The 12013-nt window shown below is 37.9% G+C and overlaps 5 protein-coding genes across 5 annotated transcripts; 1 reads left to right on the forward strand and 4 right to left on the reverse strand.

Moving 5' to 3' along the window:
- Positions 1 to 2749: 2749 nt before the first annotated feature.
- CBG03934 lies at positions 2750 to 4491 on the reverse strand (the record flags this gene model as incomplete). The annotated part of the gene is made up of 7 exons (XM_045244533.1): positions 2750 to 2890; positions 2935 to 3308; positions 3357 to 3504; positions 3552 to 3874; positions 3916 to 4069; positions 4201 to 4329; positions 4372 to 4491. 7 exons carry the CDS (start codon positions 4489 to 4491, stop codon positions 2750 to 2752), a joined length of 1389 nt encoding a protein of 462 aa, XP_045092527.1.
- A 637-nt stretch (positions 4492 to 5128) lies between these two features.
- CBG03933 lies at positions 5129 to 6250 on the reverse strand (the record flags this gene model as incomplete). The annotated part of the gene is made up of 6 exons (XM_002639308.1): positions 5129 to 5297; positions 5431 to 5527; positions 5585 to 5840; positions 5888 to 5986; positions 6032 to 6141; positions 6187 to 6250. 6 exons carry the CDS (start codon positions 6248 to 6250, stop codon positions 5129 to 5131), a joined length of 795 nt encoding a protein of 264 aa, XP_002639354.1.
- A 719-nt stretch (positions 6251 to 6969) lies between these two features.
- CBG03932 lies at positions 6970 to 7939 on the reverse strand (the record flags this gene model as incomplete). The annotated part of the gene is made up of 5 exons (XM_002639307.1): positions 6970 to 7134; positions 7208 to 7332; positions 7379 to 7689; positions 7738 to 7864; positions 7912 to 7939. The coding sequence occupies 5 exons, from the start codon at positions 7937 to 7939 to the stop codon at positions 6970 to 6972; spliced, it is 756 nt and encodes a 251-aa protein (XP_002639353.1).
- A 747-nt stretch (positions 7940 to 8686) lies between these two features.
- CBG03931 lies at positions 8687 to 10131 on the forward strand (the record flags this gene model as incomplete). Its single annotated transcript, XM_045244546.1, has 7 exons — positions 8687 to 8904; positions 8948 to 9070; positions 9373 to 9449; positions 9490 to 9592; positions 9633 to 9863; positions 9908 to 10021; positions 10074 to 10131. The coding sequence occupies 7 exons, from the start codon at positions 8687 to 8689 to the stop codon at positions 10129 to 10131; spliced, it is 924 nt and encodes a 307-aa protein (XP_045092526.1).
- Positions 10132 to 10292: 161 nt separating this feature from the next.
- On the reverse strand, positions 10293 to 11011 carry Cbr-pcbd-1 (the record flags this gene model as incomplete). The annotated part of the gene is made up of 3 exons (XM_002639305.1): positions 10293 to 10385; positions 10432 to 10632; positions 10868 to 11011. 3 exons carry the CDS (start codon positions 11009 to 11011, stop codon positions 10293 to 10295), a joined length of 438 nt encoding a protein of 145 aa, XP_002639351.1.
- Positions 11012 to 12013: the final 1002 nt, after the last annotated feature.

Raw genomic sequence — 12013 nt, forward strand, 5'->3', positions numbered from 1 at the left:
GGGATCATCTCTCCATCGGAGAATCCTGAATTCTCGATTTCATGGCTATATGTAAAAAGTAATAAAAAAGTAAAAGAAAAAAAGAAGAAGAAGAAGAAGAAGAAGAAGCTCTAAAACATCTGCACACATTTTCCTCTTCTTTTCATCGGAATCAGATAAGATGTTGAAGGAGAAAAAAGAAGGAAAAGGAGGAGGAAAATGAGAAAAAGAAGAAGAAGAAGAAGGTGAGGGTGGGAAATGAAATTAGAAGCTTCTGAAGCAGTGTGTGGCCAGTTGAGAAAAGAAGAGCACATACGCATGCACATAACAAGTAGTAAAAGAGGTTGGGACACAAAAAAGAAGAAGATGAAAAAGAGAAGAAGAAGAATAAAAAAGAAGGAAAAACGAAAGAAGGATCGATGTTGTATAGCTGAGAAAAAAAAGGAGAAGCCGGAGGCATGAAAACATGGCTATATATATATATATATATATATATATATATATATATATATAGCAAGAAAAAAGTATATATATAGAAATTTATATATGGAAATGATGTTAGTTCTGGAGATCCCTAGATTTCTTATGTTGAGCAATTTTAGAAAGTTTTGTAGTAGAAAAATCCTACACGTCTTCTTTTCATATACATAAGCATTGTCTAATCTGCTACAAATCTTTGGGATCCAGACAAAAAAAGGTTGAAGAGACGGGCTTCGAAAGACAGCAACCGAATACAAAATAAGGGTCAGAATTAAATTGTTCGAGTAAGAGAAAATAGAAAAAAAATTGGGATTTTTCAAATTCATGTCTAGACAAAATAATTTATTACGACCTTTATTTGAACTGGCTAGACACTAAAAGTTGAAATATTTTCTTGAAACCCTTCACAAATCCCCTCGCGACCAGATCGAAATATCAGTTCATAATTCAACAACTATCAAACTGAACTTCTTGTTCCAGACACCCATTTTTTAATTTCTAAGAACTGAAATCCCAATTCTCATTCTGATTAATAACACACAGACAGCTAAACTAGTTTCTGATATGAAGCGAACAAATCAAATGGATTTATAGGGAGCTAGAGCCTACAAATAGATTCATAATGACGTGCGATTTCAGGATAAGTTTATGAATCAAACCAAACAAAGAAAAATCCGATTTGTCAGCTTTGATGAAACCACATTCCAGGATTGATCATCCTTGGATAGGAATAGAAAATATTAGGGAGATATTTTTGGAAAAAGTTAAAAAGTTAATTTTCAGTCGATAAGAAGAATGAAGAGACAAATTGATGGAAATGTATGTGTTAGACAATTTGAATCTCCAATCTCCAAAAATCTTGAAGCAGGGATGTTTCGAAATTCTGAAGTCCGGAAATTCTGAAATTTCAAAAGTCTAAAAATCTGAAACGCTGAGATTCTGAAATTCGAAGATTCTGATATTCGAAAAGTCTGAAAATCTCAAAATGTGAAACTGAGATTTTCAGATTCTGAAGTTTTGAAAATACATAAGTTTTTTTTCAGAAATCTTCAAAAACCCATCTAGGTACTGATCACTGAATCTTGAACTGATTCATTTTATGATATTGATGTTGTTCACATCTTCTTCAGATGTGTTGCAAATATTATTTTCTGGCTGATTTCCAATCAAAACTTCCATTCGGTTTTCCATAGATTCCGATTGTCCGTCAACAGTCCGTTGACGGTCCGTCGGTCCTTCATTCGCCAGCTTGCGCCTCTTCCGTTGTCATTTAGAAGCTTTTCGGCAGTGCCCTGCTACCGGTGTGCAGTCAAATTTTTTGAAAATTGATATTCCGTTATCAAACGTTCAAATCCGGCTTCTAATGCCTTCTCCCTATCATAAACAATACATCCAAAAATGCTCTGTGCTCTTGAATTGAATATCTTGAATGAACTCGTAAATCCTCGATTATAATCTCTCTCCTCCTCCTCCCCCACACACATTTAATATCTTATTCAGATTGGAAAATACAAAACAGATTAATTTCTTTTCTCCTCCCTTCTTCTTATTTTTTTTTCTCATTCGTGAGTTAGTTTTCTTGAACAACAATCCGGAGAGTAAGGGATTGTGGGGGAATCAAATTCTGTGGATTTCAGTTATTTTCCGATTAGATTTCCAATATTCGTCTTTTATCACCTATGATCCGATTAGTTCGGTTTCATCTGATCCTGATCCATCACATTGACGTCAATTGAACCGAAATATCAGTGAATTGAAAAAGGATTGGCATTTTAAGAAGAATATGAAAACATTCAGAAATAGCTTATGCACTGAACCGCTAAAGATTGACCCGAATTGATAATGTTTTCCTAACATTTCACAGGTTTTCATCTACTGTGGTATGCGCTTGCGCTCTAACATTAGTTTGAACCCTGTTGCCTGATTATTCAAAATCAAGAATATTTTGATTTCTGAAGAAGTGTACAAAAACGGACCTGGGCAACATTCCTATTTAGGTCCAAATGGATGATTTAGGGTCAATGTCCATGTTGGCAACCACTAATCATCCGAAAAGGCGAGTGAGAGTGAGGGAAGGAGATTAATAGCCTTCGAGTGTCGTGCACTCAGCTGTCGCTAAAATCAAAACTTTTTATTCACCGGGTCAGGATTCTATTTGAAAAACGGGGGGAACAAGGCACACTGATAAACAGCAAGTAAACAAGAATTATGCGTGCAAAAAACTAAAAATTCTATTCGACAAGTACAAGAACAATTTGAAAAAGAACAGCTAATCGAAAACGAAATATGATTAAATGGAACTCTCAATAGAATTATAAGGTCTTCTGTGTCGACGATACTTTTCCGTTTGCATTTCATACAATCGAGATACTGTTCTACTGTAGGCGAATGCTTCCTCGTCGCCACTGAATACGTTCGCGCTCATTCCTTCCTGAAAATAATCGGTATTTGTGATTCTATTGTTTTAGTACTTACATGATCAGATTTGATACCCAGGTCATCCATAAGAATTCGTTTTGAATCACTAAGAGCATCATGAGAAACATTGTGACTTTCGAATTGGAAAAGTTCATCTAATGGAGCTGCGGCACCGATCACAACCCGAACCTTCTGGTCGTAGAATGTATCGATCATTGTGATAAATCTACGCATTGCATTCCACATATCCTGATTCATGACGGGTACATTTCGAACAATTACTGTGTGGAATACTCGAGCGTAGACCAGATAATCAGCTGCTCCTTTTGCTGTCATACACAATTCTTTGAAGTCAATATCAGCCACACCTCCACAACACTTTTCAACGACTACTCGACGTCCCAGGATTTCCAGTGTTTTGGAGCGTACATCTGAGATTAAAATTTTTAATTAGAACAGTACATTCAGATTTCACTAACTATCAGTTTCATTGGCAGCTGATTGTTTGAATACAATATCACACTGATTGTTGGCATCGTCTCCATGAAAATAGATCGGATTACCGTCTCCAGAAGCACTTCGTCGATAATCCATTCCGGAATCTAGAGCAAGAGAAGCACATTTATCCTGTCAACTGGGCAGTTTTAACTAAAATTTTTCCTGTTTGGACATACTTCTAAAATAGTGATGAATGGAACGAATTGATGTCTCTGGAGACCATTTTTATATAATTCTGAAGGTGCTCGATTCGAAGTGGCAACCATGACAAGTCCTCTTTCAAATAACATAGAGAAAAACCTTTTTAGAATCATTGCATCGGCAATGTCAGTGACCTGAAAAATCCAATTGACATGAGGAAGAATAGTTTTCAGAGAGACGAACCGGAACTCATCGAAGCACAGTAAATTTGTTGTTTCCATGATTTCATCGACAATAACAGGAACTGGATCAAATTTTCCCCGAGCTTCGTTGCTTTGCATTTTTAGTTCATGCATTCCTAAATAATATTGACATGAAAAATTCAAAAGATTTTCTCACTTTTATGAACATTCTGCATGAAATCATTAAAATGCACTCTCCTCTTTTTTGTAATTGGACAGTTTTCAAAGAACAAATCCATGAGCATAGTTTTTCCACAGCCTACAGATCCGTACAGGTATATTCCACGCGGTGAGTTGGTCGTTGATGCATCCTGTTGAGATGAAAACATTTATTTTATTTATTTTGAGTATGAAAATAGGTCATATGATAAGGAACCGTCTACTGAATGAGTCATTCGCCTAATTTAGTTTTTTGATTATTAAATATGACTGAAATACTAACTTCCGTTTTTGATTTTTGAAACATTTTCCAAAATCCGGTGCTCGATTTTTCAGATGATTTGGACACATTAGATGGTTGATAAGTTTCAATTTCCTTCCTCAAACGGTCGAAATCCACAATCATCTTGCGCTAAAACTTGTTGATTGGACAAATTTATCAAGAAAAATATACCTGGTAATCATCCTCTTTCAGAGCTCCTTCGTTAACTTTTTTCGAGTATACATCGCTCAAAGTGACTAGAAATCTCTGAATTTGATGAGTCTGTGTTCTGCGTCGAAGTGGAGAGAGCATTTTCTAGCTGGAATAATCAGTTTTGGCAACAATTTTTGCCGCAGTTTGCTGTGCTTGAACTAATTCTACTGATAAGAAACCATCGAGGTTGAATGACGGGCAGAACAAACTTTTTTTAGATAACAAACTTCGGAGAACGGTCAAAATCATGAAAGACCGACCGTCTTCTCTGTGTCTTCAGTCTCTAACACGTAGCGATGGAGCGTAGAGAGAAGTTTCAAATTGGCGCGAGGAGACCCCGCAAATTACGGGGAAGGAAAAAACCGGGGAAAAAAATCGGGGAAAAGTGGGCGGGGTCGCGGGCGGAGCCTAAAATGCAACCCTGGCACGGTTTTGCCGCACGGTTTTTCTGCACATTTGGACACGGTTATGAGGGGGCGGAGCCTAAATTGTAACCCTGGCACGGTTTTGCCGCACGGTTTTTCTCGACTCCGCCCACTTTCCCCGGTTTTTTCTCCGATTTTTTTTCCCGGAATTTGCGGGGTCTCTGGCGCGAGGTTCAAATGATGGTTCAAATGATATTAGTCAAAAGAGTATACTGCTTTGTTCTGGACTTCCAAAGTTTTTTTATTTAACAAGAGTGACGAAGTACATCGAAATTATACAGAAAACATTTTGAAAAGTTTGCAAAAATAGATCAAACGTCGAGAGAAGCGGAGAAGGATCGCGTCTTTGCCCAGTCCTTCGGATGACAAACTTCTGAACCAAGTGCTTCTGCGGATAGTGAAATTCTCATTCGGGTCAATAGTTGTATTTTTTGGACAGTAACGATTTCTTTGTAGTTTTTTTCGTTGTTTCTTTTATCCCTGTAAGATATGATGACCTCATTATTTTGAAAAGCATGACGTGGCATAGGACTCATCAGTTTCAAAACAACAAAATCGTGACGTCATCTTGCAACAATGGTGATCAAATATGAATCAGATCAGAAGACGTTACCTGAAGAATCTCCAACACGCCACGACAATCATCATCATCCATATCTGGAGAACAATGACGATGGCAAATGAGCCAGCCATTAACCAAGCAGCGTAATCTAAAATTTCATTGGGTTTTTAAAATGTATTAGTGTCAGGTTACAGTATTCACTCACTGAAATATGCAGTTTGATCTCTTGGATTGACTGGGATACCATATGATCCAAGCACTGTAGTTCCCACTTTCTTGTCACCAAACAAGCCAATATACATGAATGAAACAAAGAAAACGAGACCGATGGCAAGACCGGCACCTTGTAGAAGAAGGTACGGAACCAGAAGTTCAGCTCTTTGAGCCAATATTGCCCAAAGCACTGATCCGGCAATGAACACTCCAGCCAAGAATCTTATAGCAGCGCCAGTAACATCAGCCTGGAATCAAGAACTTTGCTTCGATGAAAAACCTCAAGTTGCGAAACCTTTTCCACCATCTCAGATGCCAAAATTGAGACAATCAGATGCCACAGTTCAAAAACTACTGTGACGCATAACATGCCAGCAACTATTTTCATTCCGGTCTGCAATTGAGAAAATTACTTCCTGTTATTCAAGTTGTTTTTTACCAAAGAGTGTGCATGTCCACAACAACATAAATATCTGTAATGATTCGGATCGAAACTTTCTCTTGTTCTATCCTCATCGTATTCCCAGTCACTGATTATGCATGTTGTGGCTAAACCAAACAAAACTTTTGAAAAAAAAAATCTCTAAAGCTTACCTTCCGATTGCAATGAGTGTCTGTTATGTCTCGAACCACTTCCATCTCTTCTTATAGACCTCATATTGTTTAAGATAAAAATATTTTTTATCTTTTCTTAAAATATATATTTCTCTATATTTTTTCTTTAAAACACCATCACTCTGTAGTACCCTGAAATTGAAATTTGAGGAAAATGGAAAAAAAATCTTGACTGAAAAGAAGTAACGAGTGAAAAGGAAAAAGCACAACTGAAAACTGAAAACTGATCTCAATGAGCAAGTCATTCCGTCATAGAGATATTTGAAAAAAGCGAAGAAATGAGCTCATAGTTAGAGCCAAGTAGAAGAAAAATTTGACATAGAATGGAGAATTCTGATGAAAAGGTGGCAAATGAGGTGCTCACAAGGAAGGGCTTTCACAGCTTCGCGGGGTGATTAGCTCAATCAGTAGAAAAGCAATCTGACGAGGGAGAGAAAGGAGTCGGAGACGAAAACTATGATGACATTCTTCATGTAATTTGAATAGGATTCGTGAAAAAGGTTGTGAAAAACAACACATGAAGGGGAACTTCTTTGAAATTTGACAAAACCGGTTAGTGCTTTTATGGGGTTATTCACCAAAATGTAGAAAAAATCTCTCCGAAATTTCAGGTAGAATGTTCATTCTCCGCGATTTCGCAGAATTTTCTCCATTTCTCCGACATTTTCTACATGTTGGTGAATAACCCCATTAACATGCAATAATGAGGGGGTGAAATAGAAATATGTACAGAAATTGATTTAAAAATAAGATTGATTTGAACTACATTGTGACTGCATTCACTTTCTTCTTATAGTTCTTTTTTCCACGGTGTCCATAACTTTTGCCGCATGCTCCACAAGTATCTACATAATTGCAACAGATCCAGAACAACGGAATGCCACAAGTGAGAGGACAGCAGCAGAAGGCAAGGCACATCAAGATTTTCTGAAAAGAAAATAAGGGTGAATAGTCAAAGCTGATAATTAAAACAAAAAATGCACTTTTAAGCAATGTTTACTTTTCTGAGTTTATCCTGTTGTCTCGTGATAATTCCCTTTCGACATTTCGGACAGACGAGTGCGTTTCCGTTTCCTCCCGAAATCCCGCCCACCTGGGGAGACTGGTTGATACATAGAGTTACGGCTGAAAATTTAAACTTATATTAGTAAATTCATGAAGCGGTTCGAACCAGGAGACGTTTGCTGTTGTGGTGCTTGAACAAACTGTGGTGGACTCAATTGAACTGGCGCTAGCATCTGAGCCATTTGAGCTACTGGAGCCGCAATCACAGGTTGTTGTATTGTCGGCATGCACATCATCTGAGGCTGATGAGTTATCATCGGAGCCATTTGGGGCATCATATATTGAGGAGACATCATCGGCATCGATATAGGGACCACTTGAGGCTGAGGAGGAATTGCTGTCGGATACAATGAAGATTGGTATGACGGTGGCGGGGAAATTGATGAGTATGCAGCGGTTTGGGGTGGCTGAGGAGCACTGGAACAATTGGAAACATTTCAATAGCTTTTTGATTTATATTCTCACATCGGTCTGACTCTTTGTCTCACAACTTCGATTCTTGGCGGTGAAATATATCTGACAGTCTCGGGACCCAAGAACTGGACTTTTCCATCATTTCGCGGTGTTAGTGGCGCTTCTTCGTATTCCTGTGCTAAAAGTAAACGAGTTCCAGTTGGTTTCGCTTTTTCTGAAACTTACGAAGACATTCTACTGGATTAATCGTCATTTTGCGGTTTCCGTTGTAAATTTAGCTATCACAACTTATACACAAATGTTTTCGAGTGTGCAATTTTTCGTATCTGTGTTTGCGGCGGAGGCTCGTCGAAAGTACACACCGTAATACGACATTAAAGGAGCATATTGTATCATCTAAACTGGTTTCGCCGCGCAACAAAAATACGGTACCGGACTTTCACTGTTGAACACTTTCTGGGAATCTTCCCCTAATTTTTCACAAGGAATGTTTAGGGCGAGCCGGAACCAAGGTGAATGATAAATAAGATTTCATGATTTGCTTTTTTTTGCAGATGCAAATGACCCGACTTACAACCGCAGTTTTTATATTCGACATCTGAACGACGCGACAGATGCAAATCTAGAAATATCCCATCAAAGTTCATTCCGCCCTAATTTTACTGTATTTCCTCTTTTGGATGAAACTACGAAAAATGCAGCAAGTGTTCTAGTAAAACTTATACGCGGCAATGAAAAAGAATTTTTGGATCATATAACAGCTCCCAGTCTTGTTGCATTAGTATCAGTAAATACCGATATTGTCAGAAAAATTGCCGTTGTAAATTTAGCTATCAAATGGTTGGTTTGATTTGCAGAGTTTTCGAATATTCAAGTTCATTTCAGGCTCCTCTGTCATGAAATCGACACAAGTACACTTCACTACCTACTACAGTCTATCACTTTTTCGTCGTTCCCATTTCGAAAAGTTGAAAGGATTCGGTTGGCTATTTACATTTATATGACATCGACGGAGCTCATCAACAATTATGATATTCACCTTGAGAGGTACTGCAATATTTACATTCGAAGAAAGTCGGGCGTTCCTGGTGATCCTACGATCTTTGATGAGATCGATCAACTGAGATTTTGTCAATCAGTAAATCAAATCACTGACAACTATTACAATCCGAGTTGTCCGAAGAGATGGGATATTGAGTGCCCGAAATTGCAAAAAGCGTAAGACATCGGCTGGTACTTTTGGTATTCAACATAATTCCAGCCTGAGCTGTTCACTTTCTCGGTTGATTAATCAACATGATCTCAAAAATCCGTTCTATTCGTGGGGTTTCAAAACGAAAGGAAGTTCGTTCGAGCCACGAGAACCGCTCAAGCATATTCCTCAGTGAGTTTCCAGATATATCCATTTCTAGTAATTATTATGGTTCCCAGAATCGAACCTTGCATTTCCCCCAATGATCCAGAATTTCTTTTCAAAATGGACCTAATTGAAATCAGAGAAGTAATAGAAGAAGAAGATAAAAAGTAGGGTTGTCAGCTCCCTGAATGCTGACGATCAGTTTTTTAGGTCAAGCGGTTTCGGTTTATTGCCGAAAAACTACAAATCATCTCTAGGAAGCCATCAAATGCCTATCAAAAAGTTTGTATTATACGGAATCATAACACATGACACATTAAATGTTCTAGAGTTGGATCAGTTGTAACTACAACATCTAGTGGATACGGTACCAATAAAAGCAGCAGCTCGTCGCAACCGAGATTTGGTAAGATTTTTGAGTTTGTGAAATGAGATGTTTTTTCCAGATATTGTGACAGAATTCCAAGAGAATTGTTCGATCGTTGGTCCCAAAGTGAATAATAGACAAGAAGCCGCAACAGCTCTAAAAACAAAACATGAACTAATGGGGTTAGTTCTCGCTGTTTACTCATTCTGAAAAATCTTGCAGCCCTGAATGTTATCGTCAGCAACAGAAACCAAAATGGAATTGGCACAATCAGAACAAACAGGATAAAAATAGAAGAATGGAACATCCAACGTCGAGTTATTTATCTTGTGCGAAAATGCCAGTTACCCATCGCCCCGCAGCTGCTTCAAGGGTTCCGTTTGCTCAGCAACAAAGTGTTGGGAACAGCAAAAATCAGAATTCACTTCATAGCTCCACCCATCATCCGAAAAAGTGAAAATTAAGCGCTCTTCCTGTGTGTATCATTGGATTTTCAGATATTTCACCAACACCTCCGAACCACGGAAGCAAGTTTCCTCACATAAAAAACCTTCAGAACCGAAATTGGTCAAACCAAAGCCATCGATCAAGTATAATGAGTTTATCGCAAAGTAAATAGAACTTATTGAGTTTCGTGCTAAAACAGATCATTGTTTTTTTCAGGCCAAAGCCAAAGTTTTCGTTTGATCCTGTCACCAATGTCCTCCAGAAAAACTTCTAAACGACTCCAAATTCTTTGCATACTTTTCTCACCAAGTCTTCATGTAAATTCTGATTGTCTACACTCTTGCTATAGTTTTCTTTATTTTCCAAAATCGTTGTTATTTACCTTTAAATCTTTATTGTATTTGTTATAAAATTTTGTTATTTTTTAAACTAATATCAATTTTTTGCAATGGATTCGATGAACCTAGCGAGCTTGACATCGTTTGGCGACAAACCTCCGCAGTCATGAGTAGAAAGGGTGATATCGACCTGAAAAAAGCAAATATGATTAAGTCTTAAAAATTGGTTTAAAAACCTTGTTGTACACATTGAACCACTCTGGATGATGGTCCATTTTCTCAGCTTTCAGACCAACGCGAGTCATAAATCCGAAAGCCTCGTTGAAATCTTTGAACATGAATGTTTTTTGAATTGCATCGCGTCCTTCAACCAGCTTCCATCCTGCCGATTTCAGTCCGGAAAGCTGCTCAGTTCGCTCGGATTCGGTGAGAAGAGGCTGAAAATAGGCGTTTTGGTACCTTATAAATCAGTTTAATATTCCCTGAATGTTATACAACTATAACTGAAAAACTATGCATTTTCAAAAAGCACATATTTTGGAACTCAACTCCGAGCTGGTGATTGATTCAAATTTGCAACCAACAAGTATGTGAATACCCAGGTCTTCTATAAAATATTTAAAAATATATACAAAAAGTTATTTGTCCACTCAAAAGGTATAATATACTCACCATTTTCTTTCTGGCAGACACGGCGATTGTGGACGAGAATAAACGATGTGAGGTGGATGGAAGCGATGAGGAGAGAGAAGAGGTTGAGAGAAAACGGACGGATGTCTGAAGACGATGAAGGAGGAGAGAGAATGAAGTACGCATTTGGAGAGAATTGGTGATATCGGTGTGCGCAGTGATCTGTAAGATGTGTTTGTAAACAAGATCAAGGTCAAAGGTTTTTATTTTATCGATGTCATTTGGCTGATCGAACTTCAATAGGAGGACAGCGAACATTTATGTTTTGCATAGAAAAAAATAGAAAAAAGTAATGAAAATTGTAAAAAAATCATGTTTTTAAATAACAATTTAAATTGAAATTTGTGCAAAGACTGCTACGCACTATTGCACCACACCTCAAAGATGATTTCTAATGTTAAAGAATAGAAGCAGAGACAAAACAAGAGAATTTTCTGCAGAAACTATCGCCAGAGAAAACAAAATATAATTGGGAGAACGACACAGAAACGGGAAAATTGATGAAAAATTGACAAAAATAATAATAATATAATAATAATATATTTATTTGCAATGCATGGGGAAATCAATAGATATTTGGCAAGAAATGGGACATGAACAAATAAAAAAGTAAAATGACCAGACGGACCGACTAGAGTCCTGTAGGTCAAGTGGGAGGGATCAGAATATCATAAGGAATCGCCCCTACTCGCTTAGCAAACGCCACCGGACTGAGCTTAGAATTTATCACCTTACATACACGGTTCCACATAGACAGGTTTCTGTGAAGGAAGCAGTCAAAGTATTGACCGTTGATTTTGAACAAATACGGGGCTCTGTTAGAATGGCTGGGAAGAATGTAGGACGACATAGAGGGAAAATGGTATGAGCTTATAACAATTTTGTGGTAGGTACGAAGAACTAGAAGGGTGCGGCGATGAAGGGTGGTTAGCATAGAGAACTGGGATAGGCGATCGGTGTATGAATTGAAGGGCATATTACATCTCTGAAAGACTTTTCTGGTGAAAAAACGAAGGGGAGATTCTAGTTTATTGGCAAGATTTCAAAAACGAAAAATAAAAGAGACCGTACGAATCCTGGAGACACCCAAAAGCGGGAGACGCGAAAGCGGGAGACACAAAAGCGGGA

The sequence above is a fragment of the Caenorhabditis briggsae genome, assembly GCF_000004555.2.
Source record: "Caenorhabditis briggsae complete genome, chrI, whole genome shotgun sequence".
Lineage (NCBI taxonomy): Eukaryota > Metazoa > Nematoda > Chromadorea > Rhabditida > Rhabditidae > Caenorhabditis > Caenorhabditis briggsae.